The 22,099-nt window shown below is 40.0% G+C and overlaps 2 protein-coding genes across 12 annotated transcripts in view; one reads left to right on the forward strand and one right to left on the reverse strand.

The window, feature by feature from the left end:
* The window catches only part of BRD9 (bromodomain containing 9), a 54,324-nt gene extending 47,438 nt beyond the window's left edge, over nt 1–6,886 (reverse strand). For 6 of the 11 annotated variants that reach the window (XM_075212684.1, XM_075212683.1, XM_075212688.1 and 3 more), the window contains exons 1-2: nt 6,679–6,885; nt 5,531–5,754 (exon numbers count right to left, since the gene is read on the reverse strand). In XM_075212684.1, coding sequence (XP_075068785.1) covers nt 5,531–5,754; nt 6,679–6,763 — 309 coding nt within the window. In that variant the 5' untranslated portion in view covers nt 6,764–6,885. Of the gene's footprint in view, nt 1–5,530; nt 5,755–6,678 lie in introns of all 11 variants that reach the window. The other 5 variants (XM_075212678.1, XM_075212677.1, XM_075212686.1 and 2 more) reach the window with 3 other exon arrangements.
* Nucleotides 6,887–7,192: 306 nt separating this feature from the next.
* The window catches only part of TRIP13 (thyroid hormone receptor interactor 13), a 53,033-nt gene continuing 38,126 nt past the window's right edge, over nt 7,193–22,099 (forward strand). Inside the window, exons 1-4 of the mRNA XM_075212691.1 lie at nt 7,193–7,346; nt 14,861–14,972; nt 15,490–15,655; nt 17,470–17,599. Of these exons, the coding sequence (XP_075068792.1) occupies nt 14,881–14,972; nt 15,490–15,655; nt 17,470–17,599 (388 nt within the window). The 5' untranslated portion in view covers nt 7,193–7,346; nt 14,861–14,880. The remainder of the gene's footprint in view (nt 7,347–14,860; nt 14,973–15,489; nt 15,656–17,469; nt 17,600–22,099) is intronic.

A 22,099-nucleotide genomic window follows, 5' to 3' on the forward strand; every position in this document is an offset into this window, starting at 1 on the left:
GGGGGGATGTGGAAGATAAATTGTGTTAGATGCAAAGCTAGATTACATCCTTGAATCTGATGGAAATCAAGTTGATATGGAAGTTCAATTATTAGATGCAAAATTAGATTACATCCTGAGATCTGAGGGAATATTCTAGACGGGTTGGAGCCAGCTAGGTCCAAGGGGCTGGCTTATCTCTGCTAGGAGTTATGTCAGAACTGTATAAAAGGTGAGCTGTGTGAGCATGTAATGTATCATTCTGATGTTCCATCTGACCTGACCACTGATACCTTAAATCAGTGGAACTGTCCTTGTCAGGACACTTGAGCAATAAACATCACTCTGCTTGAAGACCCTGCTTGACAACTTCTTCAATATTGCTGTAATCCTGTGACCTGCCGATTAGACCCTAAAATCTAATCCGTTCTCTGACTGTCTGAGGTTTGGACTCAAGCATTTCCAGTACCACCGCTCTGCCTGCTACCCATGCAGCTCTGTTCAGTGTGATAGGCCAGGGAGGATCCATCCATAGCAACCCGGATACATAGTAAGAGGTCCGGAGTTATCAGCACAGGAGTACACTAGCAGTGACAGTTACCCAGAAGGAACGTGGTTCTGAGCGCCATAAAGGAGTTCAGTGGTGGCAGCATTGTAAGCCCCTCCTACTGCAGCAAGAGGGCGCATTTGGGATAACGAAAGGGAACGGTGGCAAAGTAAGCCCAGCCGGTTTCCAGCAACAACAGACAGGGTGGCATAGGCAGTCCATCCTGTCACATCCTGTCTCCCTTATCTTACAAAGTACTTTAAATGTGCCCTTTGGAATGCACAATCTGTTTATAACAAACTTACCTCCATAAATGACCTCTTTCTATCAAACAACCTCAACCTTCTGGCAATAATTGAAACATGGCTTACACAATCAGACACTGCCCCACCTGCAGCCCTCTCACATGGTGGCCTCAATTTCTCCAACACTTCGAGACCTGGAAGCTGACAAGGAGGTGGGGTTGGACTGCTTCTCTCCATGCACTGCACCATTGACAGTTCTACCAAATGTTCAATCACTAACATTCATATCTTTTGAAGTACATGCTATCTGGATTTTTAATCCATTCCCTATCCATGTTGCTGTCATCTATTACTCCCCCCCCCCCCCCCTTTCCCCTTGAGCGCACCAACGATTTCTTGAGGATTTCTCTGCATGGCTCCCTCACTTCTTATCTTCTGACATCCCCACTATAATCATGGGTGATTTCAACATCCCTATTTCTAATCCACCTTCCAAAGCTGCTTCAAGACTACTCTAACCACCTCACTTGACCTATACCAGTGGGTTGAATCCTCTACTCAAAGTTGATTCAGCTGCGAGATCGGGGCACCACCAGTGCAGAGCTTGCTCAGGTATGGCAGCAGGCAGGTGTGAGTGCATCTGCACGCACAGTGAGTCACAGACTTTTGGAGGATGGCCTGGTGTCAAGAAGGCCAGCAAAGAAGCCACTTCTCTTCAGGAAAAACATCAGGGACAGACTGATATTCTGCAAAAGGTACAGGGATTGCACTGCTGAGGACTGGGGTAAAGTCATTTTCTCTGATGAAACCTCTTTAAGATTGTTTGGGGGCACATGGAAAAACACTTGTCCGGAGAAGGAAAGGTGAGCGTTACCATCAGTCCTGTGTCATGCCAACAATAAAGCATCCTCAGACCATTCATGTGTGGGGTTGCTTCTCAGACAAGGGAGTGGGCTCACTCACAAGTTTGCCTAAGAACAAAGCCATGAATAAAGAATGGTACCAACATATCCTCCAAGAGCAACTTCTCCCAACCATCCAAGAATAGTTTGGTGACGAACAGTGCCTTTTCCAGCGCCTTGCCATAAGACATTTCTATTTTTGTTGACATGACCATAAAAGCCCACTCCCCCAAGCTCGCTGTCTAGGTGCGATTCCTTTGTTCCCCACATCGACTCTATATCATGTTACAAACATCTAAAAAACATTTCCAAAGTATACACATATCTTACACAAGAAACTGCAAAAACGTTAATTCATGCACTCATCTCCCACACTGACTCAAACCCCTACTATCTAATTTGCATGCAGCGGCCAGACTGATTTTCCCTGAAAATTGTTATTCCTCTGCTTAGCCACTCTGACAGTCTCTACATTGGTGCCTGTTTTTTTACAGAATCCAATATAAAATTCTTCTAACGTACAAGGCCATCAACAAAACTGCACTAACATACATCTGCTCACTTCTCTCAAAATATCTCCCAACTAGACAACTCCGTTCTGCGTCTCTCATCCACTCTCATTACATCCTCCCATTCCCGATTACAGGACTTTTTTCGAGCTGTACCCACTCTGAGGAATTTCCTCCCTTGCACAATAAGACTTTCCTCTGGTCTACAAACTTTCAAGCATTCTCTGAAATCCCCTCTTCAGGCAAGCTTATAATATTCCTCAACCACCTCTTAACCTTACTAGGCTATTCTATTAAAACCCTTTACACAATTCACACAAGGCAATAGCCCTCTAACTCCAGACCAACATTGCTGTGTGACTGGATCATATAGCATACAAATCACATTTTACCTTTGCAAACTGGATGAACCAATATGCAGTATGTAGATTTAACCTCATGTATCTGGCTCCCATTGACCTATAGATTGTAAGCTTGGAGGAAGCAGGGCCCTCTTACCTCTGTCTGTTTTACCCAGTATTGTCGATTACTGTTTGTCCCCAATTGTAAAGCTCTATGGAATTTGCTGGAGCTATATAAATAATTGTTGATGATGATGATTGCAAACAGCAATCATTGCTAAAATTTATCTCTGGCTCTTTCTTTATTACCATTTTTATTACTAATTGCGTGCCTGTGTAATTATCTGTTTACTATATTCATAGCCTGGGATCATAAACTGCTATAAAACTGCCAATATATATATTGTCTAAATAAAATTTATACTAAAACTCATTTCATTGGTTGAAACTTATGCCAATCAAATTATGAAGTACCTATTGGTGGATAGTTACTTAAATAACCAGCCCGAATTACACACTGGTTGCCTCACAGTAGAAGCAATTAGCGAAACGTACGTCAGGTGTTGTTTTTAGAAGGAGTCTGAGTCAGGTCAAGCAGGGAGTCCAGCATCTAGCTGGTTACAAGAGAATCATAGATATATCAGAATATAATTTTTGCTCTATTAAGGAACTCTTCTATATGAATCTAGTGGTAGATAACTAAAGATGTCATTAACAGAAATCAAAACAGATATACTGTGATGAAATTCTTAAAGGTTTTTTTTTATATCATAAATCAATCCAACTAGGTCTCTTTTGTTTGTGTCAGAATACTAGAAACACAAAACAAATTGTGACAGTATAAAATATATCCCTTAAAAAATTATAGGAAAAAGATATGAAAATATTCATATAATTTAAGATTTATCTATCTATCAGTCCTGGCTGCCAAACATCTGAGAAATAGCATTGGAACTGTGATTTATATAACTAATTAACCAGCTGTGATGAATGTCAGCTGTAGAAAAAGGTCTGTGTTGCTGACTGAATAGATACCAAATGGAACAGGGAACATGTAGCTAATTATGACAGTTTTGTCATTAATACACTAAAAACTAATATTGTCCTACTATAATAAAATATTTTGCTACACTATCCCTTTCCTAACAGGCACTTATTTATATATATATATACTATGATTAAGAAAGCATAAATTGGTATACTATAAGGTGCTGTTCCTAGAAGGAGCCTGTGAGTCAGGTCAAGCAGGGAGTCCAGCATCTAGCTGGTTACAAAAGGATTCATAGATATATCAGAATATGACTTTTGCCCTACAAAGGAACTTCTCTATATGAATCTAGTGGTAGACAATTAAAAATGTCATTAACAGAAATCAAAACAGATATACTGTGATGACATCTATTCTAATCTAAGTCTCTATTGTTTGTGTTAGAATACTGGAAACCCAAAATAAATTGTGACCATATAAAAAATACTCCATAAGAATCATAGCAAAAATATATGAGAATACCTATACAATTTAAGATTTATCTATCTATCAGTCCTGGCTGCTAAACATCTGAGAAATAGCATTGGAACTGTGATTTGTATAATTAATTAACCAGCTGTGATGAATGCCAGTTGTAGAAAAAAAATCTGTGTTTCTGATAGAATATATACCAAACGAAATAGGGTATGTGTAGCCAACTATGATAGTTTTGTCATAAATATAACAAATACGAACTTCATTTTACTAAAATATTTTGCTACACTATCCCTTTCCTGACAGGTACTTTATTATATATATATATATATATATATATATATATATATATATATATATATATATATATATATTTTAAGATCAAGAAAGCATAATTAATATACTATAATCACATTTTTATAAATTCTTATTAAAAATGTTTTGAATTTCAGCTATGCATGTCAAAACACTAGAGACTTTACCCAATTTGTGGCCACATAATAATGAGAATTAATGTGGGATATACAGCAATACTGCTTCAGCAGCACAGGTGTATATATGGTACCATTCGTATACAAGAACACATGTAGAATGTCCTTAACGGATGCTATATGTATTTAAACTCCAAAAAAAAGGAGCTATACTAGCCTTGCACTGGTACAGCAGAACCGGTGTATACAAACATGAAATAATTTGCCATCTATATACCAACGTGGCAATTCGTGTGATTTGAAGATTAACACAGTAATACACTTACCAGGACTGTATATATTCCTTATTACCGTGGATCTCTTGGTCTTTACTGACATATTATAGTGACATACTCATCAAAGTGACACTTACCTTATACCTCATTTGTATAAACCACACGTCACTGTATGATCTTCATGTCCATATGATGGAAACACAATAAACTTACCTTATATGATCATTATTCATGAATTGTTGGCATTTTCAAGACCCCATCATAAGACATTTGTATAATATAACTACCATAGATAGAGACTCCCGATATATATTTACGGAACCATTTAAGTGTATTGATCTTCTGAATATACGTACCCGACCAAGACTCCGAAATTATAATATTTCGCTTTTTAACCATACAGTTTTATTTGCATGACTAATAAATAGTAGTTTTATAGTGTAGTGTCAATTTATTTATTCATTCCTATCCACTCTTGTTATCCACAATGAAGTGTCCCTTCCACAATACAGGATTTTCTCCATGAGTGTGCCTTCCATATAAGTAGTACTTCTCCTTCTCTTCTATTATATACAGTACTTTACTACTGGAAGCAGCACCTCATACTATCAGACTAACATATTAAATCATACCTTGAAAATATACATTAATTGGAAAGATTTTTTCTTGTGCAGGAAATTATATACATTACTTATGTTTAATCATTGCTAAAATGTAATTCCAATTTCTAAGTTCCTCTAGTACAAGTTCAATCATAAACCTGCTAGCACATATCAAAATGTACAACTTCAGGCAAATACTGCATTCTGATTACCCATGAGTAGCAGCCAATACTATACCTTTCTCCGTCTCCTTTCATCATCATCCAGATGCTTATCTTTCTCTTTCTCAGACTTCTTTTTCTTTTTCTTCTTTTTCTCCTTGTGGCGCTCACGCTGCTCATGATCTGAGCGATCGTCATAGTAACTAGAATCATGTCCAGATCCAGAGAGTTCTGTCACTTCACTTCCGCCAACTTTAAGAACCAGTTTCAAAGGTTTTTCCAAAGGTTTATCTACATAGTCTAAACATAAAAATATTTTTTTAAGTTAACAAGGAGGATTTTCAAAGCACTAAACAACATATACTTGCCCTCATTTTAAAAGTATAATTTAAATAACACTATACGAAGTTTTTGGATCATCAGCAGCTATTTATGTAGCGCCATACTCCTTAATAAGTCAAACTATCATGCTGTCATAACAATGACTTTAGCATATTTTAAATATTAACTTTCTGCAAACCAGATTACTGTGCCTAAGTGAGGCTAATATCTGTATAGTTTTGTAAATAAAAACTGCATAAACAGTGTTCTAGTTCCATTACTCCCAATCTGGAAATGTTAATGTTATGTCTGCCTTCAGTGCTCATTTGGAAAATATTTGTATAAACAATAATGCAAGTTATTAATTGTAAATTTATGGATAGCAGCAGTTACATCAAATTTCTGCAACCTGTATAAAAAGCATGTCAGCTAGCTTAGTGCTTTTATGTGGCCACTCTGTGCTTTCGAATATCCTTATAAATTTACAGTAAGGAGTTAATTATACCATATGTAAAATGTTAAAAACGGACATTATATTGTCAGAAAATAAAACATAACTTAAACGGGATTCACCGGTTGTGTTTAAAGAAAGACATCAACCATTGTATTTAGAATGTTTCCTTTATTATATCATAATTGCAATAAATTGTACTTTTTAAAATCAAAACAAATAGTGATTAGCAAGCCAATTTAACTGAATGTATCTAACCTCCAAAATATTTACTTCCAAATAGTAAAATGCGTGAATTGGTAAATTGTTCGTATATATTAGTTGTACTGAATTGACAGGCGTTGAAAAACATTTTTTTTTCTAAAAGCAGATATATAACATACAGCATCTCCCAGCCACCCCTAGATCACATAAGTACACCCCAGCGACGAATAGCCCCGTTCGGTACACACACTGGGATTGATCTCCGGGGGAGCCGAGCTCACCGGCGTCGTAGGACCTCCACTCAGACCGGTGTTTCTTGTGCTTCTTTCCCATAACAGGTCGTACGAGATTACTCAGATTTAAAAACAAAACACAAAACTAAAATCCGGAAGAGGAAACGAAATATACTCCTTCCTCCAGCTGGAAGACTCTATAATAGCTCCGATTGGAAAACAATCATACAAAAGATGGTGGAGAAGGAAAATAGCCACCGCTGAAATATCGCGAGACTTATTTGCTTGTTTTGTGTTGTGGTTTGGCTAAACGTACGCGTTAACTAAAGATGTATTGTGGTATATGTATGAATTTACATGAAGAAATAACAGTGACATCTAATTTTAATGCTTCTAACTCAGTCCCTAAATTGTATTTCTATGAATTCCTTCTTCTTATCTTTCATAATGGCTGTAGGACATTTACTTCAATAGATAATGGTCTTCGAAAAAATGGTCGACCCCCTTAACAACTATACACACACACGGCGACACTTTACTGAGTTCAAGGTATTGAATGAATGGAGTTCTGACGATAGCTCCACGCCTTCTGGTGCTAGAGTGTTGTTTTTTTTTAGGGTACGAGTGCGCGGTAGATTTGATTTCGGTTTCGGGTAACTATAGTCTCGATCAGGCAGAAGGTGGTAAGTATCATGTAGCAAAAATTGGTGGTAAATTATTTTTTGGCGAAGAAAATATATCATGCCCATAATGTGCAACAGATTAAGGGACAGGCTGTGTAAATATGATCATCATTTAACCCAAATTTGCTTTCCAGCTGCATTGGATATATATATATCTTGTCATCTCCCTATTTTATAAGGGAGGGAAAGTGCTGCCAGGAAACATAATTGACAACTGTAATATTCATTTGAAAAATTTGGTTTATTTTTTAATGGTGCACTGTTGGACTTCATTTATAAATTCTTATTTGCAACTGGTTTTTTATATTCCTGAATATTCTCAAGAGGATATTCTGGCATCTGTTTGCTTGTCTATATCTATCTTGTTGCAGGACATGTTTTGCTTTCTAATTTTATAGTTGTTACTTTGTAGTATTTATCTCTGCAAACTTTCTACACTCCAATCTCTGTAATAAATGAGGGACTGTCATGCTCCTTTTCTGCTCAATAATATTTATATGTTGTGGAGCTGCCCCACAATTATCAGTTATTGGTGAGATATTCAAGGACTTATACAGAATATAACCAGATCAACATTATCAGACTTTTCTCATATACACTATTACAGCATACCCTCATGAACACCTCCAAGCTCACAACTGCTTTAATTGACCACATCTTTACAGCAGCAAAATGTTTAGTCACCTCATTGGAAAATAAGTAAACCTCCTCCTTTTACAAACAGTGATCAATAGAATATGGCAGGTATACCTCTTTGAATACATTGAAAGTAGTTTGCCTGATTGCCCTATTCAAGTTCACACTATATGGTTCCCCTGGCTTAACTATAATGAACTTTTTCAAATATTTGGATCTGAACTTCCTCATATAAAATTGGTTTGATCTTTTTTTAATAATAGATGGCAAGACTTTTAGTTACTATTTTGTATTTAACATTGAGTTTTGATATTGGTCTGTAAGAGGCAGGTAATTGTATGTAGTTTTGACTTTCATAAAAGCAGTTAAAGTGATATAGAAAGACCCAAGAATCCAGAATCAAATTGAAATTGTATTTATTAATATGGCTCTTTAAAACTAATAATAAAAATAATTAACCCAAAATATGTCAGGTTCTGGGGATGTAAAGGGTTGAAGTGTCATAATGACTTTGAACACTTCTGTTGTAATGCAGTAATTAACTGTTTCTATAATAAATTCTTAAGCTAGATTGTAGTGTCACATGTTATAAGGAAATATAAAAACAAAATTTATTGAAGATTACATTAAAATCAAAACATATTCCCCATGACTAAGCTTAATACGGTGAAACATATGTCGGGTCACGTGTGACACATGACGTCACACACCCGGAAGTGAGAGCCGGTTAACGGAGTTTCAGCCGCGATCGTGCCATACTTTTGGGTCATGCAGTTTCCTTTTATATATATTTATATACAGACGCTACATTAGGAAATAGCTATTTAATAACTTTAGGGGACCACCTTATATTTAGTACCAGTGTAGGATAAAAATAGCGCGGTGCCCGGTAGGGGATTCTCCTGCTAATAAACACTATTATAAGTGGGACTATTCAATAGGATCTATTACAAATGAGACTATTTAGCGCCGAGTATTTTTACAATCTGACCACAACAGATTTAGGGGCACATTTAACAAATGACGGTATTGCACTATCGTGCACTTACCGTGAAAATAGGTGAAGGAAGTCTGCAATTGATATTTATGACAGCTCCGTTCGACTGTTCAATCTCCCAAACCATTAATTTTCGCTGCAGTTCGTTTTTTCTAACAGTCACCATACAACAGTATGGTGACTGCTCGGGGCCGGCATTTAACAAGTTCCGAAAAAAATTTTTTCTCGGAAACTTGTAATGTAAATGTACGCCTGGCGTACATCATCAGAACTGTAACATGTTCTTTTCTTCCTCGTTATGTCCAGCTCTGCTCCGGAGAGCAGAGCTGGACAGCGCATGTGTGGAGGGATCACATGATCCCTCCCTGTCACTCACAGCTCAGGGATCTGTGTGCGCATGTCCAGTTCTTGGAACTGGACATGCGCACTTGAAGAGTGAGGAGAAGACCTGAAGACAGCGCTTCCGAAGAGGGGGGTAAGTATGTTTTTTTTTATCACTGAAACAGCAGTTTTTCGGAACTGCTGTTTCTCTGCACGGCTGTACATAAATGTGAGAAGTAGTTCAATCCTTATCATTGCGATAAGGATTGTAAACTACTTTTCACTTTATGTGAATAATGATAAATGTGCCCCATACTTTTTTGGAGAACTACTTGTGGCTCTGATTACTATTTTTATCACTGATCCATCTCTATGTATACAGCAATGCCAAATAGGATCTGAGAGCGTTATACAAGCAAATGTCAGGCTAATAGACAACATGGCAAACGCCATACTGACAGGTCTTAAGACTGAGGAATGCCCCTTTCTCCCACTATCTAATCTTTTGGCACTTTAATGGTCTCAGAACCTTGAATCCTAATAACATATACAATTACAGAGAATGCCTTTATTCTGCCTTAAAGTGGACACAGTGCAACATTATATGACAGTTGACATAATGTATTCATGAATATGTGAAATAAAAAACTTCTGTTTCTCCAAATAAAGCGACACAGTGTCCATACTGATGAATACTTTTCTTGTATAATACTGAGAGTGTTATACAAACAAGTGTTAGGCTAATAGACAACATAATAAATGCCATACTAACAGGCCTTAAGATTAAGGAATACTTTTTTCTCCTATGTAATCTTTTGGTACTTTAATGGTCTCAGAACTTTGAATCCTAATAGCGCATACTATTACAGGGACTGCATTGATTTTGCCCTAAAGTGGACACAGTGTAATAATATGAGAGTTGACACAATGTATATATGAATACGTGAAATAAAAAACTACTTAATAAAGTGATAGTGTATCCACTAATTGGTATCTTTTTCCATATAGTAACAATAGCACTAACCGGCCTCCCTGAAGGGCTCTTTTATTTATCTCCCATCACTCATTTTTCATTCTTTATCACTCTTTCTCATTTTAAATATATTCGCCGATCTCATTGACACCTGGTTGTTTGATTTTAATGTAATCCACAATAAATTTTGTTTTTATATTTCATTATAGACTGGAGTGCCTCATTAACCAACCTTCTTAGGTGATTCTTTTTCACCATTTGTGTAACTCAGACATAGTCCCTAGTTGGGAGAGCACCCTCTCATACCTAACCTCTAAATTTTTCTCTGAGGTAGAATTAATGAGGAAGTCTTATCCCTAGAGCGAGATGGGATTTTCTTTTTCTAGTGTCACAGATTAACCAATACTGGGTTAGGGTTAACACCGCATCAATGAAAGTGAAATTTTAGATTTAGTGCTTATCTTGATTCCTTTTATATCTAGATTCAACCTAATTTTGGCAGCAAATGGTTCTATACATAGGGTGTAAAAAAGTAGAGGACAGGTCTAGTGCCATTGTCAAACTAAATGTGGTTGAACTTGCAGATTATGGATTGTAGTGTAGGGCTGTGATACCCTATTAGGGGCAGAAGTGGCATGGATACTGCCCCACAAATTTAGGTCCGCTTCTCCAGGCTCCACAGCCGCTCTAACAAACTAGCCATTATATGTATGTAACAAAATTAATAATAAAAAAACATAACCAGGTCAATTATGAAAGGTCCCTGAAATAGTGACGTAGGTCACCAAATATTTTAAAAGATGGGTCCCTGCAGCCTACAACATTATAAACTGTGTGTGAACACTGATAAGATAAACTGTTGTGATGACAGTCCACGAAGAATAGCTGTAATGGATTCTCCTGGGCATGTCTGTATGGTCAAGGTTCTGCCTTCAGTGGGGTCCCTGATGCTTAATTACCTTCCACCTCCATAGACAAGGGTGAAAGGGGAATCTCCTATTTATATCAATATCCATGTTCTCTTTGAGTCCTAGTGGTGTCTCAAAAATCATGCTTGATGAAGGAGCTAAGTCTTCGGGTGTAGAAAAACATAAAATTGCCAACATTCCATGCAACCCAAAATATTAACATGCATACCAGCATCACTTAGATCCCAGCACCTGCAATCTACACTGTCATCATCCTCACCCTCATCAGTGTGTACATCATCCTCACACAAGACTAATTCATTACCGCTGGAATCCACCATTACAGAAGTCTCTGTACTTTGATGTAATTGTCGGTAATGGCCTTCCCTGTGGAATTTGTTTCTGTGAGAGTTCGTTAAACCACTGGAAAAAATCTCGCTCCCTGGCTGATTTCCTCCACTTCAAGTTTATCCTCTCCTCCTACAGATCTGCCCTCTCGCTCGCTAAGCAATCCTTCTTTAAATCCCTCATCTCCTCCCAGTCCTCCAACCCCCGCCGCCTCTTCGCTACCTTTAGCACTCTCCTGTCTCCCCCACCTCCCCCCCTCCCTTCCTCCTTATCTGCCACTGACTTCACCTCCTTTTTCTCCTCTAAAATCGCGGCCATCGGACTTGAAATCTCCTCCTCCACCCACTCTTCTGCCACCCCCCCTCTCGCCCTTCCTCCCCCCTCCACTCTCCCCCCCTCTCCCCCCAGCCACAAATTCCTTCTCTCCCTCCGCCCCACCTCGGGTGAGGAAATCCACTCTCTCATTTCTTCTTCCCCCCCTTCTACCTGCCCCCAGGACCCCATCCCTTCTCACCTTCTTCGCTCCCTTTCCACCTCCACCTGCTCCCACCTCGCTTACCTCTTTAATCTGTCCCTCTCCACCGGCATCTTCCCCTCCGCCTTTAAACATGCTCTCGTCTCACCCATTCTCAAGAAACCCAATCTTGACCCCACCTCACTCTCTAATTACCGCCCCATTTCCCTTCTCCCATTTGCCTCCAAAATACTCGAGAGACTTGTCTGCAACCGTCTCTCCACCTACCTCTCTGAACACTCCCTCCTTGACCCTCTCCAATCAGGCTTCCGCCCCCTCCATTCCACTGAAACTGCCCTGGCTCAAGTTACGAACGTTCTCCTCTCGGCTAAAGCCATGGGCCACTACTCCCTCCTGATTCTCCTCGACCTCTCAGCGGCCTTTGACACCGTTGACCACCCCCTCCTGCTTTACACCCTTCAGTCCATTGGCCTCTCCGGTACCGTCCTCTCCTGGTTCACCTCTTACCTTGCCGACCGTTCCTTCTCTGTTTCCACCTCTGATTCTCTCTCCCCTTCTTCCTCCCTTCCAGTCGGGGTCCCTCAGGGCTCTGTCCTTGGACCCTTACTATTCTCACTATACACCTCTTCTCTGGGTGCACTCATCAGCTCCTTCGGCCTCAAGTACCACCTTTATGCTGACGACACTCAACTCTACCTTTCCTCTCCTGATCTCTCTCCCTCCCTTCTTTCCAGGGTATCCGCATGCCTCTCTGCCATCTCCTCCTGGATGTCCTCTAGATTTCTTAAACTCAATCTTGCTAAAACTGAACTCATTGTCTTTCCTCCCTCTCGTACCTCCTTCCCTTCTGACCTCTCCATCACTGTTGACAACTCATCTATCTCCCCTGTTCCCCAACTCCGCTGCCTAGGTGTCATCCTCGACTCCTCTCTCTCCTTTGCCCCTCACATTCACTCTCTCGCCAAATCCTGCCGTTTCCAGCTTCGCAACATTGCCCGCATTCGGCCCTTCCTCTCCCAGGATGCCACTAAATCTCTCGTCCACTCTCTGATTATCTCCCGCTTGGACTACTGCAACCTTCTCCTTATCGGCCTCCCCCTCTCTCATCTCGCTCCCCTTAGATCTGTACTTAACGCCGCTGCTAGGCTTATTTTCCTCTCTCGCCGTTCCACCTCTGTATCCCCACTCTACCAAGCCCTTCACTGGCTCCCCTTCCCCTACAGAATCCTTTTCAAGCTCCTCACTCTGACTTACAAGGCCCTCGCCAACTCCACTGCTCCCTACATCTCTAACCTTATCTCTATTCACACTCCCTCCCGCTCACTGCGATCGTCCAACGATCGTCGCCTCTCTTCCCCTCTGATTACTTCCTCTCACGCACGTATCCAAGACTTCTCCCGCGCCACTCCCCTCCATTGGAACAAGCTCCCCCGCTCCCTCAGAACTTCCCCTAATCTGTCCTCTTTCAAACGAACATTAAAAACCCACCTTTTCCTTAAAGCCTTCCAGTCTCATGCCTAAACTCCCACCGGTCGGCTACCCCTTCCTCCCGTCTCCACGTCTCATCCATGTGTCTGTCTGTCTTCCCCTCCCTTTAGATTGTTCGCTCCTTTGAGCAGGGCTCTCCTACCTTCTGTTTCCATCACTTTTAACTGCGCTCTCCAGCTACTCAGCTCACCTCCTCTCAGTCCCTCTGCCCTCTGTCTCCTCTCGCTTCTCTCCGCTCCCCTCAGTGACTCTCAACCTGTCATCCGTGCCCACCCTCTTGGGCCATAGTTACCTGCCTGTACTCACTTTTCCCCTCCCTCCCTCTCTTTCATGCTGTGCCTGAGCCCCCAGAGTTATAGTGCTTACTGTTACTTGTACTGTGCTGTTTCACCTTGTACTGTGCCATTGTTTGTATTTGTACGGCGCTACGGATACTTTGTGGCGCCCTATAAATAAAAATTAATAATAATAATAACCTTTTTAACATATAAGTTGGAGGGAGGTCCCAAGGACAATTTCATCTTGCACCACTTTTCTTTTCAGCCACTGCTGTGTGGCAGTGATTTCTAGATGTGCTATGAACGGCCGTGTGTTTGTGTTGTAGCTCTGTCGCTTAGCAGCCAGCTAACAATAACACTTTCTAGTCAATTTTAACCACCTCAAAGGTCACAATATCTTTGGCCAAAAGGGCATGAAAATAATATTGAGACCTTTTGAGGTGATCAAAATTGACTGGGAAGTGTTATTGAGGTTAATGTAAGAACAAAAAAAGAGAAAAAATATGGGATTTTAGCAATTTTTCAAAAAATATACAGATCCAAAACACACAAGGGCTGTTTTACCAAAACCTGAAGTTAATACAGATCCAAAACCAAATCACGGGGGCCAGTGAACATCTCTACTTCAAAGTTATTAATTTTTTTTTTTAGCTTTACTTTCCTTAGTGAATCGGGCCCATTGTGTATAGACAATATATTAATTTCAACGATTTAATACTGCCATATGCCAAAGCACTATTCGTGAAATTATTTATTTTATTTCGTATTGTTTGTATAGTACCACTATATTAAGTAGTGTTTTACAGAGAACACTTAATCATTCACATCAGTCCCTGCTCCATTGGTGCTTAATAAATTCTCTGCCACACACACCCATGGGTGTATTTTGTCAGCAGTTTAACTTTCTGGAATACCAGGAGAAACTCGCGCAAGGACAGGGAGCACATACAAACTCCACCGACATAGGGCCCTGTTCAGAATTGAATCCATGGCCCCAGTCTTGAAGCACAATTCTACTGTCCATTTAATTTATATAATTATATGTTTATTCATGTAAGTTTATATATATTTTTCTCCCATTTGCAACTAGAGTAGTACAAAGCGTGAAGAATGGATGAAGCAGCTGGGGATTTAAAACAAGCTCTTCCTAATTTATCTGACTCTCTTCAAGTGCATGTACAAGTTCATCAAAAATCAAATAGGTTTGTATTGACATTTTCAAAATATAAAATAAGGCAAATCATATGCCACTAAATGTTAGCCCTACAAAGACACACATACACTCATGTTATATGTGTGTAGTTCAGTTTATAATTTGTTTATTACATGCAAAACTTTTAATACATGGATGCTTTGTACACTTGTACATATCAGCACTGGCTCTTAAACACTGTATGACTACGCATAGCAGATAATTAAAGTGATGGGTTCCTGGCACAGTATCGCTGATACTGTGTTCCTAGAGATTATAGTGATAGAAACTTTGCAAATATAGCGTCGTGTACCTGGTTTCCCAGGGTTTAAAGCCGCATGTGCCACTACCCTTAATCTGACATTTAAATTATTTTTCGAGCATGTTATATTTATATGTAGTGCTTGCAAAACCAGGTAACTTATGAGATTTCCTACTTGCTATATTAAACTAATCACTTGTGCAATAGATTTGTTTTATTGTGTAATGGGTTTTTTTTTGTTTTGTTTTTTTCTTTCAAACTCTAGCACTGCAAAGACCGAAGATGTAAGAGCTCATGTTATGCAGTTATTAAATAGGCACAGTGTTGTATTTGGTGATTATACTTGGACAGAGTTTGATGACATCTTTTTAGTGAAAAATGTAAATTCTGTGGCTATTGTAGATACAGAGTTAAAGCTGAAAGATAGACAGGTAAGGCATACTTTTGCAGAAGAAACCTGCTACTAATTATTGCAATTTATAATGTTTTATTGTCATCTAATTTATGTGTCATTCACTGCTGCTCTGCATGGCACGAGAATGGTGTTTGAAGGGGAGTAGGGGAGCAGCATAACACTTCAAAAGTGTTATGCACGCTTCTTGGTGTGACGCCCCGTCCCGCTGATGGAGCGACAAATATTGGCAGATATGGCACTGCTTTATTTGAATATTCAGTGAATTGCATTCTTTCACATGCACCATCAATGTATTGAATATGTAAGGAGAGAACTGCATACAAAATCACAAATATTTACTGTAATTGCACTAGAAACATATGTTTCTAGTGCCAGTAGAGTTCTAGGACTGGAACCACTGTGCCACTTTAAATCTGATGCACATAAAGCTGGTGGGGTACTAATTAATGGTGCTGATAACACTGACAACTAGTTCATAGACATTAAATATGCCCGAACGTGACTTCAGCGACATTAACAAAATCTAGACTTACCTTTAATGACGAGCAGTATCCCGACTGTGTTCTCAAAGATCCCGATCAGAAGTAATAACGGCACTGCGTTTTTACGTAATTGAAAATGGCGACCACCATATGAAAAGTTTTTAAAGCTGTAATGCCAACTGTCATGTAAGGTGTTAGGGTTAGCCGTAATTGCAGCTTTAAAAATGATGTGTTTCTGGAACAAACACTGCACGCGTATTTTTTTTAATGAAATATCTTCTCATTTTTACTCGCGTCCCATAGAGCTGCGAGCAAAAATAAACGGATATTTTTACCGCGGAAAAATGCGCTAGATGCTTTCGGGAACATTGCGGCTAATTGAATCTCCCCCCTAAGAGAGTTTCTCCTTCTGTGCATTATACAATATAACTAGTTCATGTTTTATTTGTACACTATAATCTTCCCCGCTCTGTCAAATTATGGCACACGGCAGCCAATGGCTCCATGCCTTTTTTTTAAACACGCTATACCTATATTAAGCAAACTTCATAATTGTGTTTATCTTCTTTATTTAGTACATGAGTAAATTAATCCATATTGCTTCACAATATTATGTATAATTACAAAGACATTTGAGTGTAGCAATTATATATAGTACTGTGTGTTGGTGCAATGTACATGTCTGAAACTTAGGGGTTAACTTTCGTGATAAAAGAATCCTGTGAACCTGTTTAATGCCCTTTTCAATTGAGGTTTTTTTTTAAGCTCACTCCACATCACACACCTACAAAGTTTTATCATTTTTGCTTTATTTATTGCTAGAGTAATTCTCTTGATTCATGTATTTATATTAAACCCATGATTCTTTGTACTTGATACTTTGTATCAACATTGAAAAAATTTTTTTTTAACAAAATCCTGTGACTTAGCTGTTTGGTTGCAGAAGATTTTGGTTGCATCTGTATCAGTATGTTCTGGACTGTATATAGTTTTTTAGTTTCACCAGAATTATGTAACTACACATAGTGGGGCATATTCAATTAGCTTTCGGATTCGCGGTAACGCGCCGGAACAGCCGCGAAACTTAATACACGTTACCGCAATAACGTGGATTTTAGTTCGCAGCCCATAGGGTTGCGAACGAAAATCCCTGTTAATGCGGTACCGTAATACCCGCAAGAACGCGCACTTTTCGCGGTAACGCGCGTTACCGCGAATCCGAAAGCTAATTGAATATGCCCCAGTGTGTCTTCTATAGTTATTGTTTTATTTTCCAAATATATTCAGGGTATTAAACTATTGTCATAAGTTGCCATAACTAATTATTTGCTTTATTTTTGTATTGCAGCCGATTGATCTCAGCAAGTGCAATGTATTTGTACATATTTTTCAATTAAATGAGGAAGGTCCAAGTGCTGAAAATTTGGAAGAAGGGAATGAGGAGCTGATAGCAGCTAACCACTGGCTTTTGCCTGCCAGTGAGTTGTTTTGTTTGTGTGTTTTTAACCCTTGCCTTATTCTAGTGTAAATCTCACAAACTAGATACCTAGACTACACATAGGGCTTCTATGAATGAGCTATTTATTTTCTTATATTCTCTGCCAGTAATTTAAATACAAGCTCTCTATTTCTGACATTGTATTTCAATTAAGTATACACACTTCATCATTTAATGTCAAGTTATTGCATATATCTTTAAATTATTTTGAATTTGTTATTGTTATGTAATTCTTTAACCACATCCATAGAAATGTATTTACAAACAATTACCTACTTGACCCACATATTTTGATCATTGCATAGCAAGCTCTTATTTATAGTTATGTAACACCCCCTCACACCGGCCCTGAGAGATGTTTTGCAAATATGCTGAGTTTACTTTACACTTTATCTCCTGTTGGCATGAGTGCTTCCACCAAAATCTTTTCTGCTGCACTCTTGGGAGATGGGTAGCTTGACATACCAGGGGACGACTTGGTAGAATGCACACTGACCTCCCAGGAATAAAAAGGCGCAGCATATAAATAAAAACCGCCATGGTGCGTTTATTAAAGGGAAAGTTAATAGGAAGGTAAACTTAAATTTAGCTGGTGGGAGGATGTGAATGGTTTAAAATGTACAGAAATCAATATACAGTTTAATATCCATTACAGCAACCCATCACAATATTGATGCAGCTCACTAACCAGTTTTTTCATACCAACAACTAATCAATCACGTTATGAACTGTGAGACATTTCTTAATATTCAGGTTAAATAACCCTACATTTCTATCAGACTGACCGTAACAATTTACATTCCTAACTAAACCTGGTTGCCTGTCAGTAATTACAGTTCACTGTGGTAGAATTGTGTCGGTTAAAAGAGCAATTGGCAAACAAAGTAGAGTAGAATTGAATTGAATAGAACTTGGCACATCACATTAATAATGCATGGTACTGAAGGTCATCACAGCTCATTCACTAAATACTGCAAAGTAAGGCTCCTCTATACATACATTGCTATTAGAATAAAAGTTACAGTTTGCACCATGCCTTCACTCTGGTTATTTAATGCAATTTAATAACCATAAAGGACGTTGGGTACCGGTGGTGCAACAGGTTGGTAACCTGGGCCACATGAACTTGGCAGTAATATATAGCTTCATTGAATATTTAGAACAGTTCCCCAGAAGGGAAAACACTAACAGGCTGAAACTTACCATGTCCTTGTAGGATAGTAAAATACAACACTGTAATTACGCAACTCAGAAACAGAATGGATCTGCACTTTTGTCTCTATGTGGTATAGATGTATATGTGTATATCAACTGTGAACACACTTATCTATCACCGTGGAGGCAGGACTCTGCAGTAATCAGTAGGGTCCAGACCTTTTCTTGCTTTCTAATTCTCTGGTCAGGGACTAGCTTTGAATACCCACAGCAATATGTTTTTTTTCCCACATCCTATTTGGGGACATTGGGGGTATAGTGGTAGTGAGGTAGGCATGTGGCACTTTAAGAAAGCTGTTAGCCCTAGCTCCTCCCCTTCCTGCTAGGCTCCAGCTTTGTTTAAGTGCCCGGCTTTGTAGGACGTTTGTCTGCTAGCAGCCTGTTTTTTTTTGTTTGTTTGTTTTTCTACTGTTGGTACTTCCGGTGTGTGGACCCCCTCTCTCCAGGTGGCAGCATATGCAGACTGTGTGTCTGCAGGAGCCTCCTGTGTGAGCCGCATCGGCTGTTCTGTAGGAGCTGCATCCGTGGCTCGCCTCACGCAGAGCTGCTGTGCTCTTTCTATGTGTGGAGGCTGCGCCCGGGGGATGGAGGAGGGAAGAGTGCTCAGTAAGGGGGTGGTCAACTTGCCAGCAGTTAGGTGTTTACATCAAAGAATAGCGCACAGCAAGAACGGCTGCGCGCTGTCTGGAGCAGGGGATCGGAGGTGCTCTGGTGGTAACTCCGCTGCCCGCAGGTTTTTACCAAAATAATGGCGGTCATGGCTGCGCTGTTGTAATCCAAAGGGATTACGATCATCCCTTACCTGGACGATCTTTTGAAGGCTGAGTCTCCGGCAGTACTCCTGTCTCAGTTAGTAACCCGGACTCTGGAGTCCCACGGTTGGATTCTCAACTTGAAGTCCAAGTTGACTCCAACCCAGCAAATGATTTTTTTTCGGACTGCTATTCATTACCCAAAAACAGCGGGTTTTCTTGCCTCCGAACAAGATTGTGGCCCTGCAGAAGATGGTAAACATCTGATGCCCACGTTTAGGCAGTCATGGCGATCTCTATTCCAGGCGTAGAGAATTGGGAAGCTGATTTTCTCAGCAGGCAGACTTTGCATCCCAGCAAATGGTCCTTTCATCATCCAGAGGTATTTCGCCAGTTAGTAGACAGGTGGGGTCAACCGGACGTCGTCATGATGGCGTCTTGGTTGATTCACAAAGTTCAGCTCTTCTGCCCCCGTCTGAGGGATACATTGGCTTTCTCCATGGACGCCATGTCTGTTCAGTAGCGGTTCCACCTAATTTACTTATTGAAAGTGAAGAGAGACGCGTTCTGGTCATACTGATTGGCCTTGGAGAGCTTGGTACTCCGACGTTCTTTCCATGGCGGGAGGCCAGTCGTGGTGTCTGCCGTTATGACCTGTTAAGTCAAGGACAGTTTTATCATCACGGTTTCGAACGTATGGCTTTAACGGCATGGCTGTTGAACCCATGATCCTTAGAGCTAAGGGTCTATCCGAGCGTGAGGTGCAGACCATGCTTCGGGCTCGCAAACGGGGTTCAGCCAAGTTATATCATCGTGTCTGGAAGACATATATTGCCTGGTATGAAAGGAAAGGGTATCCTACCTCTTTTCGGTTGTCTAGGTTGGTTATGTTTCTGCAGCATTGGTTGGATACTGGTTTGCACCTTAGTTCGATTAAGGGTCAGGTGTCGGCGCTCTCAGTCTTCCTTCAGAGAAGACTGGCTGTTATGCCGGATGTTCAGGCTTTCATTAAGGGGCTGCTTTATGCACAACCTTCCTATGTTCCTCCTGCTGCACCTTGGTATTTGAACGTGGTGTTGAATGCTTTACAGCATTCTCCGTTTGAATCCTTGGACACGGTGGAATTAAAGTTTTTGAATTGGAAAATAGTTTTCCTCTTGGCCATCTCTTCCGCTAGAAGAGTTTCGGAACATGCAGCTTTGCCTTGCAAGTCTCCTCTTATTTTTCATGAGGATAGGGCAGTTCTTCGGACTAAGCCTTCATTCCAACCTAAGGTTGCATCTAGAACATATATATATAATATATATTTCTGGGGCGGGATAGCCTGTTTCCGATCTTCTTCGGGCTCATTCCACAAGGTCGGTAAGCGCTTCCTGCACAACATGTTGCCTCGACTGAGCAGCTGTGTCGGACGGCCACCTGGTTTTCCATTCACACATTTACATTTTTACAGGTTCAATATGTTTGCATCTGGGAATGCAAGTTTTGGGAGAAAGGTGCTTTGCACTGTTTCTTCTGAGTGTTCCCACCCATAACTGTGGCTTTGGGATGTCCCTGGTGTCCCCCAATAGGATGTGGGGAAAAAATAGGAGTTTTATACTTAAGTAAAAATCCGTTTTTTCTAGTCCATTGGTGGGACACCGGGCGCCCACCCTTGACATTCTGGTTTCTCTCTTTTTTTTTTGAGATGTTGTCTCTTTTTTGTTCAAGAAAAGTTAAAGTTTTCTCTTTTCTATTCTTTTTTCAATATTATCTCCTTTTTACTGTGGGGCTTGGTTAAACATAATCTGGAGCCTAGCAGGAAGGGGAGGTATAGAGGGGAGGAGCTAGGGCTATCTAACAGCTTTCTTAAAGTGCCACACGCCTACCTCGCTACCATTATACCCCCAATGGACTAGGAAAATTATCTTACGTAAGTATAAAAATCCTATTTTACTAGACTCCTCTGGAGCTTCAGAGAAAGGCATTCAATGGTAAGTACATAAATCCCCTCTTCTCTAATGTATTATTTGGATAAATGTCATGCTATAATTGATATTTTGATATATACAACTAAAGCATGACATTTATCCAAATAATGCAGTGGAGAAGAGGGAATTTTTGCACTTGCCATTGAATACCTTTCTCTGAGGCTTTAGGTTGACACAGACTAAGCCACCAAGGAATAATACTAAAATAGAAGAAAGGTTGGACTCTAGAATACTCCACAATATATTAATACAATAAACCAGGCCTGTCCAACCTGCGGCCCTCCAGGTGTTGTGAAACTACAAGCCCCAGCATGCTATGCTGGTAGACAACCAGTTGATAGCTGGAAGGGCATGCTGGGAATTGTAGTTTAACAACATCTGGAGGGCAGGCCTGCAATAAACAGTGCTAATCTAGATCGTAGCTTCACCAAAACATGGGCTCTGTACCCAAAAGTAAATACCTAAACAACAACAATAGGGAGCGTAGATCTCAGATTAAAGTTTAAAATTAGTTTAATAAAACATATATATAAAAAGCATATA

Source organism: Mixophyes fleayi, chromosome 5, assembly GCF_038048845.1.
Source record: "Mixophyes fleayi isolate aMixFle1 chromosome 5, aMixFle1.hap1, whole genome shotgun sequence".
In the NCBI taxonomy this organism is placed as follows: Eukaryota; Metazoa; Chordata; class Amphibia; order Anura; family Limnodynastidae; genus Mixophyes; species Mixophyes fleayi.